The following is a 19,810-nucleotide window of genomic DNA, read 5'->3' as shown; positions in this document are numbered from 1 at the left end:
TAAGAATATCTGGATTTGTTATAATAAATAACATTTTGGAAGAGAGAAACACCTCATGTGTCGGGGTTTAAACCAGTCTCCATCTGCTGGGGATTAGGATGAGATTTTCATGGGGGAACAGGTTATCCCACATCTATGTAGGTAGTTCTTGAACATTCCTCCATGGCATCTGGTGTTAGCCAGTGTGGCAGACAGGATACTGGACTAGTTGGATGGTGAGTTTGCTCCAGTATGACACTTCCTATATTTCTTCAGGCCTACCCTTGGAAATACAGCTTGGTCATCCACAGAATAGAATAAAGGGTCTATCTCATATTTTTTCCAAAATATAGTACCTTTTCAAACGTTGGGGGTGTTGATTTTTATAGCATAGAAAACACTTCTGCTATTATCCTTATAAAAAGATGCATCATCAACATTATTAATCAACAGCTATCAAAAGTTAGCTCATATATAGTACATTTAGTGACTGTTTCCAAGAGGAATTTCCTCCTCCTCTGGCAGGAGAGCACCTATATGAGAGTTATTTTGGAAGTCATGTTGTCTGAGGGAGTTTGGGTAAAGTCAGAATTAGCTTAGTCCCAACCTTAATTATAAAGTGAAATAATAGCATTTCCATAAGACTAAAATTGCAAAAATAATTCAATCTTTTGATTGCCTTTAGTTTGATAAGAGCTCTTTCAGTGCTCAGAATTGTAGACAAATGGAGGAACAGCAACACTAAAGTTTATCGTATGCAAACACATTAGAGTAACTTTTACCACATTGTATCCTCTCTCAGCAATAGTATATAGACCATATTCTTTCGAAAATGCTGCAGATTCAAATAAGTTTACTAATGTGTATCCTACCCAGTTAGTTCATAGATGCCTTAATTGTAGCCATCAGACTCCTCATTGCTTGCTTCCCAAAAAGTTGTTTTCTGACCAATCAGATCAGAAACTTTGCAAGACATGAAATGTTGCATTAACATTGTCATTAACAATCATTAATAAACCACAGTACTTTCTAACTCTAAAAGACCTGCTTTTGTGCTGCAGGAAGTCCACGTTTTGCTTTCAGGTAAGGCCAATATCAGAGAAGACAAAGGCGCAAGGTTATAGTAGGCCTTTATCTGATAAGCCACTGACAATTCTTCCTATAGTCATTTCAGTATAGAAATATAAAAATAACCCTTGCTCTAGCCCCATTTTGTTGACTGATCTATTGATTATATGTTGTTAATCAGAAACCCCAGTTTACCATTCTGTGATTTGGCAGGGTCCTTCCTCAAGATCAGACCCAGAAGTATTGGAGTTACTATGAGGATTCCAATGTCAACAGCAGAGATACTCACAGTTAAGAAAGGCCTCTTGACTGTCTAATATTTTTATTAGGGTTAAAGTAATTAGTGATTTAAAAAATTAATTGCAATTAATCGTGCTGTTAATAATAGAATACCATTTATTTAAATATTTTTGGGTGTTTTCTACATTTTCAAATATATCTTTCAATTACAGCACAGAATACAAAGTGTATAGTGCTTACTTTATATTTTTATTACAAATATTTGCACTGTAAAAAACAAAGGAAATAGTCTTTCAATTCACCTAATACAGGTAATGTAGTGCAATCTCTTTTATCATGAAAGTTGAACTTACAAATGTAGAATTATGTAAAAAAAAAAAAAAACAACAACCTGCATTCAAAAATAAAACAATGTAAAACTTAGTCCAATCAGTCCTATTTCTTGTTCACCCAATCGCTCAGACAAACAAGTTTGTTTACATTTGCAGGAGATAATGCTGCCTGCTTCTTGTTTACAATGTCACCTGAAAGTGAGAACAGGCATTTTCGTGGAACTCTTGTAGCCGGCGTCACAAGATACTTACTTGCCAGATGCACTAAAGATTCATATGTCCCTTGATGCTTCAACCACCATTCCAGAGGACATGTGACCATGCTGATGGTTCCGCTTGATAACGATCCAGAGCAGTGCGGACCAGGGCATATTCATTTTCATCATCTGAGTCAGTTGCCACCAGCAGAAGGTTGATTTTCTTTTTTGGTAGTTTGGGTTCTGTAGTTTCCGCATCAGAGCATTGCTCTTTTAAAACTTCTGAAAGCATGCTCCACACCTCATCCGTCTCAGATTTTGGAAGGCACTTCAGATTCTTAAATCTTGGATCGAGTGCTGTAGCTATCTTTAGAAATTTCACATTGGTATCTTCTTTGCATTTTGTCAAATTTGCAGTGAAAGTGTTCTTAAAATGAACAACATGTGCTGGGTCATCATCTGAGACTGCCATAACATATATGGCAAAAAGAAAAGGAGTACTTGTGGCACCTTAGAGACTAACAAATGTATTTGAGCATAAGCTGTAGCTCACGAATACAGTCTAACACGGCTGCTACTCTGAAACCTGTCATATATATATGGCAGAATGCGGGCAAAACAGCAGGAGACATACAATGCTCCCCAAGGAGTTCAGTCACAAATTTAATTAACGCATTATTTTTTTAACGAGCGTCATCAGCAAGGAAGCAGGTCTTCTGTAACGATGGCCAAAGCGTGAAAAGGTATATGAATCTTTAGCGCCTGTGGCACATAAGTATCTTGCAACACCAGCTACAATTGTGCCATACGAACACCTGTTCTCACTTTCTGGTGACGTAAATAAGAAGTGGGCAGCATTATGTCCTGTAAATGTAAACAAACTTGTTTGTTTTAGCTGTTGGCTGAACAAGAAGTAGGACTGTGTGGACTTGTAGGCTCTAAACTTTTACATTGTTTTGTTTTTGAGTGCAGTTATGTAACAAAAAACCCTACATTTGTAAGTTGCACTTCCATGATAGAGATTGCACTACAGTACTTGTATTGGGTGAATTGAAAAATATTATTTCTTGTTTCTCATTTTTACAGTGCTGATATTTGTAATAAAAAATAATATAAAGTGAGCACTGTATACTTGGTATTCTGTGTTGTAAATGAAATCGATATACTTGAAAATGTAGGAAAAATGCAAAAATATTTAATTTCAATTGGTATTCTATTGTTTAACAGTGTGATTAATCGTGATTCTTTTTTTTTTGGTGTTAATAGTATGAGTTAACTGCAATTAATTGACAGCCCTAATTTTTATTAACACAGTTAGCAAAATCACAGACGCTCCAACTGAGCAAAGTCATCAGAGATCATAGAAATATAGGACTAGAAGGGACCTCAGAAGGTCATTTAATCCACTCCCCTTCACTGAGGCAGGATTAAGTATTATCCGTTCCATCCCTGACAGATGTTTGTCTAACCTGTTCTTAAAATCCTCCAGTGGCAAAGATTTCACTGCCTTTGTAGGCAGTGTGGACCAGTGCTTAACTACTTTACAGTTAGGAAGCTTTTCCTACTGTCTAACCTAAATCTCCCTTGCTGCAATTTAAGCCCATTACTTCTTGTCCTGTCCTCAGTGGATAAGGAGAACAATTTATCACCCTCCTCTTTATAACAATCTCTTACATACTTGAAAACTCTTATGCCCTCCTCAGTCTTCTCTTCTCCAGACTAAACATACCCAGGTTTTTTTTTTTTTTCAATCTTTCCTCATGTGTATGAGACCTCTAATCATTTTTGTTGCTTTTCTTTGGACTTTCTCCAGTTTGTCTACTTCTTTCCCAAAGTGTGGTGCCCAGAGCTGGGCACAGTACTACAGTAGAGGCCTTATCAGTGCTGAGTAGAGAAGTACTTACAACACTCCTGCTAATGACAGGTTTCAGAGTAACAGCCGTGTTAGTCTGTATTTGCAAAAACAAAAGGAGTACTTGTGGCACCTTAGAGACTAACCAATTTATTTGAGCATAAGCTTTTGTGAGCTGCAGCTCACTTCATCGGATGCATACTGTGGAAAGTACAGAAGATGTTTTTATACACAAACCATGAAAAAAATGGGTGATTATCACTACAAAAGGTTTTCTCTCCCCCCACCCCACTCTCCTGCTGGTAATAGCTTATGTAAAGTGATCACTCTCCTTACAATGTGTATGATAATCAAGGTGGGCCATCTCAGACAATGATGTTTGCTTTTGCGTGTGTTTTTGCAATATTATTACATAGTTGACTCTCATTAGGTTTGTGGGGGGTGGATAAAAATCAATGATTTAAAAAAACAAAACAAAAATATTTTATTTGTTTAAATCAGATTTTTTTTTTATAAAATGCTTTTTGAGGGGGGGAACCTATCTGAAGATCGTTTTGATTAAGATACATTATAGCTCAAAGATATCTCATCATGGAATAGGGATTATAAATTCTAATTATATAGTATGAGACCATATATTCATATAATGTTTAAGAAAAGTTTTGTAAATGAGTTCCAATAGTTCATGGATTAGGGACCCAATTTAATGGGGTTCCAGGGGCTTCTGTATAGATTATTTAGGTTAATCTTTTTATCTATCCAATGGGACTCAGTGCTCAGTCTAGAACAGGGGTCGGCAACCTTTCAGAAGCGGTGTGCTGAGTTTTCATTTATTCACTCTAATTTAAGGTTTCATGTGCTGGTAATACATTTTAACATTTTTAGAAGGTCTCTCTATAAGTCTATATTCTATAACTAAACTATTGTATGTAAAGTAAACAAGGTTTTTAAAATGTTTAAGAAGCTTCATATTAAATTAAAATGCAGATCTTATCAGTTTCGTGCAGTGGTTCTTAACCTGGGGTGCATGCATCTCCTGGAGGTGCGAGATGCCCTTTCTGGGGGTGTGAGACATGCAAGATTTTTTTAGAAGGTAGATCATCGAAAACACAAATTAAGCACAGGCACATACATAAGTACAACTACTTTGTTTCATCAAACTTATGTATTTATTAACATTATACATTTTTTTAACGATTACTGTAATATACAAAGTTTTTAAGTTTTCAAGTTTTTAAGCTAATTGTAGTGTAACTTTTGATAAGGGCTGTAGAGCCCTGGGCTGGCTGCTGGTACCCCAAGCCGGCAGGAGGGCTGAGCAGGGCCAGAGGCCCGGACCCCAGCTGTCAGGGGGCTGGACGGCTGGAATCCGAGACCAGCAGCGAGGTGAGCAGGGCCAGCGGCTGGTATCCCAGGCTGGCAGCAAGCTGAGCGGGGCATATGGCAGAGACCCCGTCTGGCAAGGGGCCGGTGTCCGGAACTCCAGACCGTCAGCGGACTGAGCGGCTCAGACTGTCAGCCTTCTGCTGGCCTGGGGTTCTGTTCACGCACGCAGGCAGCGGGCTGAGCGAGGCCGGCGGCCAGGACCCTGGCTGGCAGCAGCATGGCAGTAAAAATCGGCTCGCTTGCACCAGGTTGCCGACCCCTGGTCTAGAAGATACCATCAAAGATGCTTAGTTTTGCAGTTCTCAAACTGTGGATTTGTGTCTCCAGAGATAACATGCTTGTTAACAGCAAAAATGTTTTAAAATAAATAAATAGTGTATAGAGGTGAGAAATAACAGTTCTCAATCCTATTGTCCCTCCTCAAATTTGTGTACACAGAGTCAATCCCTTACCTCTCTAAAAGTGCAAAGTTTCAAAAAGTTCAACGAATAGAAGATTGGTGGGGGCGGAATAGATCTGGACAAGGAGAAGTCTGAAGATAAATGTGAGAAGGGAGGGACAGGCAGTGGAAACAAAAGTGAAACAGTTTGAGCAGCATGTTCCAGAATGCACTTTTATGTAGAAATCCATGATTAAATCGAGTCTTCCTGACAAGTGATTTAAATCAAATCCACTCTGGGTTTGTGATCTACTATAACTCTCAGATTCTTTTCTGCAGTACTCCTTCCTAGGCAGTCATATCCCATTTGTGCAATTGATTATTCCTTTCCAAGTGAAGTACTTTGTATTTGTCCATATTGACTTTCATCCTGTTTGTTTCAGACCCATTTCTCCAGTTTGTCAAGATCATTTTGAATTCTGATCCTGTCCTCCAAAGTGCTTGCAAACCCTCCCAGCTTGGTATTGTCCACAAAATTTATAAGTTGTCCGCAAAATTTGTAAGTTTACTCTCTCTTATCCAAATCATTTATGAAGATGTTGAATAGAACTGGACCCAGGACAGATCTCTGTGGGATCCCACTCAGTATGTCCTTCCAGTTTGATTGTGAACCATTGATAACTACTCAGAGTACGCTTTTCCATCCAAATATAGGTTCCTCTAGGTTATATTTCTGTAGTTTATTTATAAGAAGGTCATGTGAGACAGTGTCGAAAACTTTACTAAAATTGAGATATATCACATCTACTGCTTCCCCCCCATCCACAAGGCTTGTTACCCTGTCAGTGAAGGATATTGGGTTGTTGTGACGTGATTTGTTCTTGACAAATTAATGTTGATTGCTGCTTGTCACCTTATCTTCTAGGTGCTTACAAATTGATCATTTGCTCCTTTATTTCCGAGTACCGAAGTTAAACTCTTTGGTCTACAATTCCCTGTGTTTTCCTTATTATCTTTTTTCTAGATAGGCACTATAGTTGCCCTATTCTATTCCTCTGGGATCTCTCCTGTCCTCCATGAGTTCTCGGCGATAATTGCTAATGGTTCAGATGTCTTCAGCCAGTTCTTTATGTATTTTTAGAATATATTTCATCAGGCCTTGCTGACTTGAAGACACATAGCTTGTCCAAATAAGTCTTAACTTGAGCTATGTCTACGCTATGGACCTTACAGTGGCACAGCTGCACTGCTGTAAGGTCTCCCGTTTGGCTGCTGTATGCTGGTGGGAGAGAGCTCTCCTGCCGGCATAATTAAACCATCTCCAGTGAGTGATGGTAGCTGTGTTGGCAGGAGACTCTAACCCGCCAACATAGCAGTGTCCACACTGGCACTTTTGTCTGTGAAAGTTGTGTTGATCAGGGGAATTTTTTTTCACACCCATGACTGACAAAATTGCTGGTGTAGACAAAGCCTTGTTCTTTTCCTATTTTAGCTTCAGATCCTACCCCATTTAGACTGATGTTCATTATGTTAGTGATCTAGTCCGTGCTAACTTTTTTGATGAAAACTGAAACAAAAAAGGCATTTAACACTTCTGCCATTGCTGCGTTTTCCGTTGTCTTTCCCTCCTCATTGAGTGATGAGCCCACCTTGTCCTTGTTCTTCCTCTTGTTTTTAATAGAATGTTTTCTTGTTATCTTTTCTGTCCCTAGCTAGTTTAATCTCATATTTTGCCTTGGCCTTTCTAATTTTGTCACTACATGCTTGTGTTGAATGGTCAAAATGTCCAACATCAGAGCAGAGCATTCCTATACTGATACTATTCTCTGGGAAGACCTATAATCAATGAGACAAGCGATATTGTAAGTGGTGCTACCTCTGGCATACCAAGAAGCTCCTGCTGGTGTAGTCCATGGTTAGCTCTGTTACAGGGTTACATGGCAGCTGTGAATATTCGTAAGGATGTCCAGCCTCTATCATTAATGAAACCTCCTCACCCTTATAATGTTGGGGTGCTCTTCTCTCATAGGTTATGCCATTTACCTCCAGCTTATCAAATACATCAGCTGGCTACGATAGCATCATTGCAGTAGGAACATCAGCAGATCTTCAATCTTAAAATATCCAAAGCTAATATCAACTGGCATTTTGTGGTTACCTACCAGCAGTTTAGTCATACTTGTTTATTACAGCATTCTATCTTGTGATCTCTTATGATGCTGAGTTATTCCTGGTTAGCTACTTATGCTAATACTTATGCTAAAGCTTTTGGGCCTTATGCATCAATCTGGCTAAGCTCTTGTTTTACAGTCTTTGAGGCCTATAGGTTTCTTACATTACTGCCTTAATTTATATGTATGCCTTACCTAGCAAACACCTGACAAATCTGACAGTAGAGTTCCTAGGAATTTATTGAGTACTTGCCACACAGGTTGGTAGTGAAAGGAATTAGTCTGCATAATCTCTGGACCCGCCTGTTCCAGAAATTCATGAGATCTTTTCACTTTGCAGCAAGCTATGTTCTCTTACTACCCCCCCATTGCTGTTTGAAGAATTTAGCATATTACTAGCCAGGATATCACTTTACTGTGTTTTGAATTAGGATTTTAGTAATATGTGACGTGACTTATTCTCTGCCAGGGATGTGTCTTTACTAGCATTAAAATCTTCCCCAAATTTGGCCCAAATTACAAGCTTCTGAAAAATCTCAGTTTGCACAATAATTGTAGAGGTTTTTTAGAGGCTGGTAGTGTTATTCCTCAAAGATTCTATTTGCATTGTGTATGCTCCATCCCCACCCAGATTCTTTGTGCTGACTGTGGAGCCCCACTGACCAACTCCTCCCTCTCCCTCCCAGCGCCTCGTGTGCACCAGAGAACAGCAGGGATGGGGCGGAAAGAGGTGGGGTGGGGTCTTGGGGTAAGGGATGGAGTGGGGGCGGGGCCTGGGGCTGTGCAGGAAGACTGGGGGGAGTCACAAAAAAATTTAAATCAAAATGGGAATATTCGGGTTGCTAAAGTTTGAGAAGCACTGGTATATATGACTTTTTCTATTAATGTTCCTCCTAGGAGTCACTGTAGCACCAGGCACCAGAACTGAGAGCGCGGAGACTATCTCTCTTGTGCTTGCAATGCTCCTGGTGTGATTGTGCAGGCAGTGTGGAGGAGATTGACGAAGCTGAGGATAATGGAGGCGGACAGGCAGAGGCTGGCAGAGTAGGCTGAAGGGTTAGGAATTGGCTGGGTTGGACTCAAGCAAGCTAAAGGGTTCAGGTGGAGGGGGGCAATGGAAGTAGAGGGAGACAGGGACAGGCTCTGTGGGGACACTTGGAGAGAAGCAGAGAGGCTAGATACAGTCATACTAGGGGGCAGGCTGGAGGAGATGGGTCAGAAAGGTCTGTAATGGCCAGAATACGTTCCCCCAATGAAACTTGAAATAGAAGCCAGTGTACGTCATTCTCTCTCTCTAGTGGCTGGTCCAACATAGAGTATAACAGCCTACTTATTACTGTTACCAAATACGTTGTTAACTCAAGTAGTTGAGGTCTATGCTGTGGATCTAAAGATTCCGACCCTGGTGATTACCTGCACAGGGGCCAATCTGGTTCCACATGGACCTATGTTTCTTTAGTTAGTATTTTTTTTAATGGGAAATAAGTCTTATTTGCATGTAAAAAGAGCTCACTGAAAATAAGGATTTTTTTCATCCTTGTTTGACCTTCTGTCTACTTTTCTCCTGAGTGCTGTGTTCCTAAAAAAAGTCTCTCTTTTGAGAGTCCTTGATATCTTTCCCTTAAGAAAATTTGTCTAAAACATATACGTGACTTCCTGGAGAAATATTATAAACTATCAAATGCAAACATTGCTTGCAGAGCCATTGGAGGCAAGTTTTGCAACAGCTCGTGTACATAAGGAAGGAAATGTCCCCAGGCTTGGTCACTGCCTATATGACCACTGGGGATAGGAGCAAGGCACAGGAATGGATGGAGAGGATCTAAAGCAGAGTTTTTCAAAATTCAGGTCGCAACCCAGTATTGGAGCGCGGCATAGAAGGCACTACATCTCTCTGGTCAGCACTGCCGACCGGGACATTAAAAGTCCTGTCGGCAGTGCTGACCAGCTAAGGCAGGCTAGTCCCTATCTGTTACAACACCGCGCTGCATTCCGGAAGTGGCCAGGCGCGGGTCCGGCTTCTAGGCAGAGGGGCCACTGGGTTCCGCGTGCTGCCCCCATCCTGAGCACTGGCTCTGCATGCCCATTGCCCGCTTCCTGGTCAGTGGGAGCTGGAGTCGGGGGAGCAATGCCTGCAGGTGAGAGCCGTGTGCCTAGAAGCCAGACCTGCTGGATGCTTCAGGCAGTCGGTCCGCGGTGCCAGGACAGGCGGGAAGCCTGCCTCTGCACCCCAGCTGTGCTGCTAACCAGAAGCCACTGGAGGTAAGTCCGTGCCCCAACACCGCACCTCAGTCCCCTGTCTGAGCCCCCCCAAAACCTGGAACCCCTTCCTGCACCTCAAGCCCCACATCCCAGCCCCAGCCCTGAGCGGCCTCTCCCCAAAACCCAGAGCCTCTCATCCCCAGCTCCGTTGAGTTGTGGGCATCAACAGTTTTCTTCAGCTGGGTCCCCAGAAAAAAACTTTGAAAACCACTGATCTAAAGTACCCTCAGACTGATAGTGAGATCCTTTTAAAATTAAATGAGACAACATTTAAGTTGTGAAACTCCATTTATCTACGAAAAGAAAAGGAGGACTTGTGGCACCTTAGAGACTAACAAATTTATTTGAGCATAAGCTTTCGTGAGCTACAGCTCACTTATGCTCAAATAAATTTGTGAGTCTCTAAGGTGCCAAAAGTCCTCCTTTTCTTTTTGCGGATACAGACTAACACAGCTGCTACTCTGAAACCGTCCATTTATCTAGTATCCTTTGGAAAGACAAATTGCTGTGGACGGGACTCTAGGTTTAAGCAAACCAAGAGAGCAGAAAGTAGATAATCCAGAAACAATCAAAAGACTTGTGGGGTGGAACTTAAAAATTAAAAGATAGGAATGAGTGGGTTGAAAAGAAGTTGGACCCAAAATTGCAGTGTGATTGAAGTTCTCCTTTGATAATTGCGTCTGTAGATTCCCCTGGTTGGATGAGAATCAAAGCCATTTGAGGTTCTGCAGAACTACCCATTTGGTTTATCCCAGTACCTTTTTTTACTTTCTCAGAACTTAAAGATGTCTGTATTTCACATGGAGGAAAGTGTGGGTAATCCTGTCAATGAGCCTGCCAGGGTGTGTGGCATTAGATTATTGGTGGTTTTGTGGGGGGGTTGATTGCAGTATACCCACAGTGTGTACCATACCTTGTTAATGCACATCTTGTGGGTTATACCCATATTAACAACAAAATACCCCGTGACAGGGAGGGAGTTCTGAACGGTAGAATCAGTAAAGTGTGACACTCATTAGATAGGGGCCAGTTGTGATTGAGTAAAAGAAATTGAAAAAAAGAACTGTAGAGAGATTTTTGTGAGTACTGAGCCAGATTTGAAGATTCCAGAGAAGTGTAGTGAGTTCTTCAGAATGCTAAGACTGTAATGATCGACAGTAAGCATCTAAAAATTACCCAGGAAGCTGTCACTTCATCCAGAATACTTCCCCATAATTTGCAAACTCGATCACTAGCTCTGCATGATGTTGCAGAAGCAAGGGGAACAGGTTTGCTAAAGTAAGCATGGTAACAGAACCTTATTAGCCTTAGAAATCACATGAGTAGGGCTGTTAATTCTGTACCATGACAAGACAACTGTTTTTGCCAAACCGTAAATATTTTTCAGATTATGATCCACCTTGCTAAACTCTCACTAATGACTGGGAAATTGGTTCCTAGTTACAAATGAGATTTTAAAAAAATCAAGCATACCATTTGAAAAAAACCTTATTTTGGTAGGTATGATGCTAACTTGTATGTGAGCAGCGGTATTGTAGCATAACTTAAACAATAATGAAGCTTTACTACAAGAGTTGCCTGCTCTCAACATTTTTGAGCGTTTCATGATTTAGCTTATTTTTAGTAACTGCTTGTGATCTCATGAACAACTTCTCTCAAATTCAGGAAATCTCTGTTATTTCCACATGCACAATTCTGTACTGATAAACAGGCAGCTGTTTGTAGTCTGATCTGATGACTCTTGGTAGCAGTTCTCACCTTTTACCACCAGAAGCCACCCCTCCCAGACTGGTCTGCTCCTGCTCTGCAAAAGGCATAGAGCTTCGGTCAATGTAGTTAGGTTAACGCGGTGTCAGGGTAGATGCTGTGTTGCTTACATCAGACTGTTCCAGCTGACAGACTGGAGTCCTGCCACACCAGGGCTGACAGCCCAGAGCCAGGACAGAGCTCGGGCTGTCGGCTCCAGGCGGCAGGGCTGCCAGTGTCCCACATTGATAGTTAAATCAGTGCAAGCGCTCCTGGTGAGGACGCGCACTGCCAATAGAAGGAGTTAGTACAGACATGCAAAACCGATTTAATTACTGTGGTGGCTGTACGTCAACGTAACTTGAATCGAGTTCATTTTGTAGTGTAGACTTGTTCTGAGAAGCAGCAGGAACCATTCTCAAGTAGTGGTATCAATGGCTCCAACCTGTTTCTTGCCCCCGTGACTCTTAACATTGCAATGAGGGGGAATTGAAAGAAAATGTGGGCTTGATCATGCTCCCATTTAAATCAGTGGCACACCCCTACATTGATTTAAACGGAACAGGATTGGGCTCTTAGTGATTACACAAAATTTTTGAGGAGTGGGGAGTGTGAACCAGTCTAGACTGTCTTTCAGAAATAAAAACTTGTTGGAGTTACTGAAAGGACTGTAGCATCCGATTTTCAGTGAAGATTATAGTTTTTTTGATCATCAAGTTTAAACTTGGACAACACAAATAAGCTCTTCATCCAATTATTTAATTCTTCCTTTGTGTCCTGTCTAATTACTGGCATCAAAATTCTATCTCAAAGTGTTTTTAGTTTCAGGGACTGTGTTACATTTGGCAAAATAAAAAATATATTAAATATGATAAATTGGAGTGGCATTCTTCCGTAATTTCTTCATTTCTTCTTGTAAATCTAGTGCTGTATTCAGCAAGAACAAAGCCAAGTGGTTTCAAAGGATTTTTCTATGATATTCCACCCTTTATTATATTATCATATCACTTTTTCTCCTATAAATTTTGTGTGCATGGGTTTTGTTCACTGTGCTAAAAGGATTCATTCTGTTCTTTCCAAATGCTCACTTTTCTTGTGCCTAAATACTGTAGGAGGTTATCCTGGTAGAGACCAATCCCACATATTTAACCCTGCACTTCCCTGTTCAGAATTCACTTCACTTGAAAGATGACATTTTTTATTCTTTAACCTTAGTTTAATTTGATTTGTGAGATTTTGAACTAATTGATCATGCGGTTGGATGTTCATTGTAAACTAATTTAAATATGGGTACTACTCTTTTTAAAAAAGGATAACCCTAAAGGGCATTTTATTAAAATTAAAGTTTTTAATACATCTTTGTTTCTGAATAATCATAACAAGCAATATTTTAAACATTTTGCTTGACTTTTTAAAATATAACTGCAGTACTTGGACTTGCCAAAATTGGCAGTATTTTCACTACATTTTTCTACTGGTATGAATGCCATTTTGATATCTAGACATAATGCAGTTTTGACATTAAAATGACAGAATCATACAGCATTTTTCTCCCGATAAATTTTGACCAAGCATAAATACTGACAAGTTATAGAAGCAGTAAGCATACCCATCGACAAGAGGTAATATGATTTTTGGCAGTTAGCGCTAGACTGACTATTGGAAACTTTAGCTAGGTATTATCTCTCTGGTATCTAAGCAAATCCAAAATTACAAATCATCATCTCAGCCACTGACTCAGTATGCTGTTTTAGCCAGAGCATTTAATGTCTCTGTTTTGATTTCCCAGTTGATAAAATAGAGATAATAGTATCCTCATTTAGGTGGTGTGAGTAATTAATAGTGTTATTGGATGAACGTGCTGGAAACACATCATGCTGGTGCATGGGCGGTTTATGTCAGATAAAAGTTGCTAGCTTTTGTTTGTAACCCCCATTTCTTTTCAGGATTGTAATAAGTACTGACTTCTTGGCAATAATTATTTTACTAATTTATTTATATTTTTTAATTAACCTACCTAAACTCTTAGGCATTTTGTATAATATAATGCACTGTACATATGTTACAAATCAAAATAGGACAATAGCAGTTATTAGATTCTACCCTTCAAATAATCACTGCACCTTCTGAGAACACCTTCTCTCACTGGACTATTAATATCTCCCTCTTGTTAGTTAATACTTACCTGTACGCTGCTTCATGCATGCACCTGCTGCAATGATTGGGGAAACAGATGAGTTTTACAGCATTCCCTGAAGATTGGCAGAATCCTGATAGAATCTTCACACTCACTTCTATAGTACACTCCATTTGGCTACTAGACCTTTTGTTAGTACATCTTTTCTTAGTTTTTTCTAGATTCAGTGGCCTATCTATCTAATCTCAACATTTGGAGGGGGACTCCCTCATGAGAAATTAGTTTCAAAAGTTTCTTTCTATTGAGTTTAGGGATTTTTGAACTGACTTTTAATTAAAACATTTTAAAAGTCACTCTCCTTCATTCAGCTGTTCAGTCAACAGGCCTACAAGGGGCGGTATATTTTTGGTGAAGTAATTAGTCTTAAAACTCCAGTAGCATAAAAGGAATCCTATGCTTTGCTCTGAAAAATCCATGTAAGGTGGAATAGTTCAATAATTGCTTTCACAGAAGAAGTAGTTCTTTTTGCAGTGCGGGCGTTGTCAAATATGCTACCCAAAGAATTATTGTAGTTCTTCCATATCCTACAAAACATAATGATTTGAGATCTCTCTGTACTGTTTCAAATGAAAAGCTTGTCTGTCGCTACCAAAAGGTTTATCAGATGGGCCCCCATTTTGTTTAATGTTTCAGCCGTAAGCACTCCAGTGTGTGGTGATGCTTAAATAATGAGTGCCATAAAAAAGCTTATAAATGAGTGCTTCTTGTAAACATGTAGACCTTTCCAGGATTATACAAAGCTTAGTTTTAAGACTTTTCTGTTATTCTGAAACTGAATGAAATATTTAGATATCAGTCTAACATGTTTAGCTGTTGAACTAATGGACTCATTACTTGATGGGTAATACTTACTGTCCTTTTCCAATATAGCCAGCAGCCAGCTTCGGGTGTAGCCTATTCCCATCCAACTACAGTTGCTAGCTACACTGTCCATCAGGCTCCAGTAGCTGCACACACGGTTACTGCTGCATATGCTCCAGCAGCAGCTACAGTTGCAGTAGCCAGGCCTGCACCAGTAGCTGTTGCAGCTGCTGCAACAGCTGCTGCCTATGGAGGTTATCCTACAGCACACACAGCGACAGATTACGGTTATACCCAGAGACAACAGGAAGCCCCACCACCACCTCCTCCGGTCACTACACAAAACTACCAGGTAAGTGCCACTTTGAATCCATCTCGGGTTGGTAGTGATCAGAACTCATCTGATGGATGTTTGGTCATCTGTGTGAAATGAGTTTGATAATCTGGCTAGTTCCCACTGGTCAAATGTCCAAATCGTAAAAACTACCATCAAGTTCAGCAACCTTGTTGGTATCTTCTACAAAGGCCAAAAATTGAGGGCGTGGCATGGAGACTGACCTATCCTCTTCTCCAAGTCAGGGTTGAGGCATATAACCAAGGGACTATGAGGAAAGTTACCCCAAGAATGGCAGTACGACATCTGCTTTGTAGAGAGAGGATTTCAGTCTCCAGAACTGTTAGTCTGGCACTTTTCTCAATCACATATTCACTCAATTTAAAAATAAATAAACTAAAAGCTGCCATCATCCCTATCTGCTAATCTCAAATACTGCAAAGATTCACACACAGGAATTGTCCATTGAAGTCAGTGGGACATAAAGTGAAGTCATTGGGGCTCTGTGCGGGCACATGTCTGCCCATGTGGCTCTTTTTACAGGGTATGGGCCCTGTTTAATAGGAGCTGAGATAGCAAAATAAATTATTTATTAAAGTCAGTTGGAGCCTCGGAGTCTTTCTGGTTACTTTGAGGCTAGTGCCTATATTTACAAGATTTATCTGAGGTAAATATGCAGGCACTGGTCATATTTAATGTTCAATGTAAAGTATTAAAACTATTTTCAGGAACTGGATTGAAAGTATTGACACTGTTGTTTTCCTTTATGCGTAAAGCAGAATAAATTGAAAAAGACTGCCCTATTTAAAGGGCCACATTATAAAATTATCTATTAGGGGGTGCCTTCTGGTTTTATAATACTTATTTTAATTTGATGAAAAAGCACTTTAGAAGAGGTAGGTGGTGTTAATGATTATTTAATTGTTCTTTCTGTAGATCTTTTTTTTTCTTTCCTTTTTTTTTTTAAATAGCCACTTCTGGTTAGAGTCCTGAAAAACAAGCAAGCTCTTTCCAATGGTCTGAAGCAGCAATTAGCTAACACATCCTAATAATTACAGGAGCAGTGCATATGCGTGCTACTAGATGTTGATGCACAGATAGAGAAAAAAGGAGCCTTAAACAAAGGGAAAAAATACAAGGTTACCAAAATTGCTAGGGAACGAAATGTTACTTTTTAAGCTTCTTAACAAGTGGGGTAAATCCAAGTAGAAAATTCTCTAAACTGCAGAATGGTTGATGCGATATAAAACAAAATGCTTATAAAAGGTACAGTTAATGTTCCCCTCTAATTTATATGTAAATAGGAAAAATGCTAAATCAAATTTGTAATACCTAGGAAGTGTTGGTGGGCGTTTCTTCTTTTAAAAAAAAAACAAAACTTGAATTTTGTGAAAATACACATTTTGAGCAGGCTTGTGATTTTTCTTAAAATTATATAGGATTTCTGCTCTGATATAAATGTAATAGTGGAATAGTCTGACCGTAGCCTCTTTCTGTTCCTTAATGGAAATAAAAAAGGGGAAAAATGAGAAAATACTTTTAAATGCAAGAGTTGAATTGCTGTTATTTATTGGGTCTGTTAATGTTCATCAAAGCTGTTCATCACTTGTTCTTAGACTCTGTAAATTTAAGATTAAAGATTTTAAAATATAAAAGGCTTATTTAATTCTAGGATCATGTACATATTTAAATGAATTGTTTGACTTAGTTGAGTAGACTGTCTCTCCCTTTGGCTGCCTTTGATTATCCCAGGCACCAGACATATTTAAGCAGAAACTCAGGTCCTTTCTTTCTGTTTTGCATGCTTTTTAAGGACTCCTACTCATATGTTAGATCCACTGCCCCAGCTGTGGCTTATGACAGCAAGCAGTACTATCAACAACCAACAGCTGCTGCAGCTGCAGTGGCTGCTGCTGCCCAGCCTCAGCCTTCTGTAGCCGAATCATACTACCAGACAGGTGGGTGGTGTGCATGAAATTCCTTTTTGGTCAGTGCAAAACAGTGTGCTTCTTTGTCTTTTAAAAACATTTCTTTGGATACCTCAGACAAATTGGTTTTTATTCTTAGCTTTATAATGTAACCCATATAAATATAAATGTATGGACAAAAATCCTGCTGTTACCCAGCACTTAATAACCTTGCCTCAAATAGCGTTTTGCCTAAAAATACACACACCTTTTTCTATGTAAATTGAATTTAACAATACTTAAATGTGTTTTAAAATATGTTGTGCCTACCAAGTTCAAATACGCTTTGGCTGGCCCATGCAAACAAGAAGAGATCTGGACAAGAAAAGGATTTTTGAGCACAGTTTTGTTATAGTAAATAGTGTAAGTCAGTATTAACCCATTTTGGCCATCACAAAGTTTAAATCCCATTTAAACAAATTTTAAAGCTTTGTAATGTTGGTGTGGATGGGAAATTAAAGGCAAGCTTTAGCTATATGGTGAGAGAAGGTTTGCTTAAAGAAAGCAATAGGGTGAGCAAGTTGTTTCAGAACATGACACAAGTCTGTGGGGAGAGAGACCAGTTACTGTGTATGTGGTTTTAAAAAAATGCCATTTGTACAGTATATGGCTGCAGTTTAAAAAAATGTTGTTAGAAGGGGCTTTATACTCTAATAACAGAAAGATAGGGCACAGTTTGAGACCTAAATTCAAAGTTCATACTTAATGCTTCTCACTCTCCAGCAAGGGGAGGCACTCTCCTCTGCGCAAGAGAGGAATACGGTGTGAACTTAAGTGTCATTAACTCTAGGGCCCTACCAATTTCACAGCCGTGAAAAATGTGTCACGGACCGTGAAATAAGACCTTCCCTGTAAAACCTGATCTCCCTGAAATCTGCTAGTTCGGCAGGGCTGGGGAGGGACAGGACTTGTCCTTCCCCAGTACAGCGGTTATGGGAGGAAATCAGACCTACCTCCACAGGCAGCTCAGACATGAGGGTGGTATACCCTCACTTCTGCGCTGCAGCATCCCCCGAGCTGGGCTGTGGGTTTCTGCCCTGCAGCTCCTGCTGGGGTATGGGGTGGCTGGATTGGGGGCTTCAGTCCCCCTCAGGTCCGCAGGGGCTTTGGGTGCCCAGGTGCCAGGTTTTTGTCCTCTCATCCCCCACAACTCCTGCAGGGGCTGGGGGTGGTTGGGTTCCAGCCGGGGTTTGGGGCTGCCGCCCCTTGCAGCTCCTGCCCAAGCTCGGGGCTGCCCAGGCTCAGGGGCTTTTGCCCCCGGCTCCATGTGGGGCTCAGTGTCTTGGTTCTAGCCCCTCCCCCGCCCGTTGTTCCTGCCAGAGCTTGGGCACCCATTTTTCAACTTGGCATGGACCCAGTCGGCCCATGCTTTAATCTGCCGCTGGCCGTGACTAGTAGCTGGGAGCTGTGGAGATTGGACCTGCCATCATCTCCAGGATGGAAACTCCTCCAGCTTCAGGAAACTCCACAGCTGCTGCCTTTAGAGCCCAGCTCTGAAGGCAGCACAAAAGTGAGTATGACAATCCTGTGACCACCCTGTAACACAGGGGTTGGCCAAGTACAGCCCGCGGGCCACATTCGGCCCTCCGGACCTTTTAATCTGGTGCTTGAGCTCCCACCACGGAGCAGGATCCAGGACTTGACCCGTTCTGGCGCTCCAGTTGGGGAGTGGGGTCAGGGGCTTTCCCCAGTCTGTGTAGCACCCGGAAGCAGCAGCATGCCCCCCCTCTGGCTCCTACACGTAAGGGGAGCCAGAGGGCTCCGCATGCTGCCCTCACCCCAAGCGCTGCCTCTGCAGCTCCTATTAGCCAGGAATCACGACCAATGGAAGCTGCAGGGGTGGCGCCTGCCCACAGGGCAGCGTGTAGAGCCACTTGCCATGCCTCCACGTAAGAGCTGGAGGGGGGACATGCCGCTGCTTCTGGGAGCTGCTTGAGGTAAGCGCCGACCAGAGCCTGCACCCCGACCCCCTCCCGCGCCCCAACCCTGTACCTCCTCCCACCCTCTGAACCCCTCAGTCCCTGCCCAGAGCACCCTCCTGCACTCCCAGCCCCACCCCAAGGCCTGGTACCTCCAGCCCTCTGCTCCCCCCAGCATCCCAACCCCCTGCCCCAGCCCAGAACCCACTCCTGCTTCTTGAACTCCTTATTTCTCGCCACACCCCAGAGCCTGCACCACAACCCCCAATTTTGTGAGCATTCATGGCCCGCGATACAATTTCCATACCCAGATGTGGCCCTCAGGCCAAAAACTTTGCCCACCCCTGCTGTAATGGCTATGGGATCCTCCCTCCCCCGCAATCCCCTTTTGGGTCAGGACCTCCATGGTTACAACACTGAAATTTCAGATGTAAACATCTGAAATTGTGAAACTGACCAATTTTAAAACCCTCTGGTCCTGAAATTGACCAAAATGGAGCATGAATTTGATAGATCCCTAACTATATCTCTCTCTAGTTTACTGGAACTCTGACAGGAGTCAGTTCAGTCTTCATGTCCAGAAAATAGTTGTAACCTGAGATCTAGGTACGGAAGAAAAACTTTCAGGTTTAACTCTGAATGTTTGTTGCCATGCCATGCCAAGGCTTTCAAGATTATGCGAGGGTCCCATGACCTGGCAGTCCTATATGGAGTCAATGGGAAGCTGTACAACTGGGAAATTCCAGATTGCTGCTATATGGGTTATAGGAACCTAATACAGCAATAAGAGGCCAAGAAGAGAATTGGACACAAGTAGAAATTATTCTTCTGAGAGAGTAGTTGGACCATCTGTAGATTAGTCTGCTAAATTGTGAGTACCATATTAGAGGAGGGATTTTGAGGAGTTTGAGAAGGATCAAAAGAAGCAAGGGGGATTATTTTCCATGCCATTTTGGAAAAATTGGTATTCTCTGCTTTCA

At 41.3% G+C, this 19,810-nt stretch overlaps 1 protein-coding gene and 1 non-coding gene across 3 annotated transcripts in view; both read left to right on the top strand.

Annotated features, from left to right (window-relative positions):
- Positions 1–19,810, top strand: part of ZFR (zinc finger RNA binding protein) — a 55,171-nt gene that overhangs the window by 8,843 nt on the left and 26,518 nt on the right. For both annotated transcript variants that reach the window (XM_074952419.1, XM_074952420.1), the window contains exons 3-4: positions 14,680–14,962; positions 16,758–16,902. In XM_074952419.1, the coding sequence (XP_074808520.1) occupies positions 14,680–14,962; positions 16,758–16,902 (428 nt within the window). The remainder of the gene's footprint in view (positions 1–14,679; positions 14,963–16,757; positions 16,903–19,810) is intronic.
- On the top strand, positions 11,083–11,219 carry LOC141988318 (small nucleolar RNA SNORA66). The gene has a single exon (XR_012639739.1). It is a non-coding gene; the product is annotated as a small nucleolar RNA SNORA66 (small nucleolar RNA).

The sequence above is a fragment of the Natator depressus genome, chromosome 5 (genome assembly GCF_965152275.1).
Source record: "Natator depressus isolate rNatDep1 chromosome 5, rNatDep2.hap1, whole genome shotgun sequence".
Lineage (NCBI taxonomy): Eukaryota > Metazoa > Chordata > Testudines > Cheloniidae > Natator > Natator depressus.
Note: the sequence above shows the minus strand (reverse complement) of the source record. Positions and strands in the feature narration are given on the sequence as shown.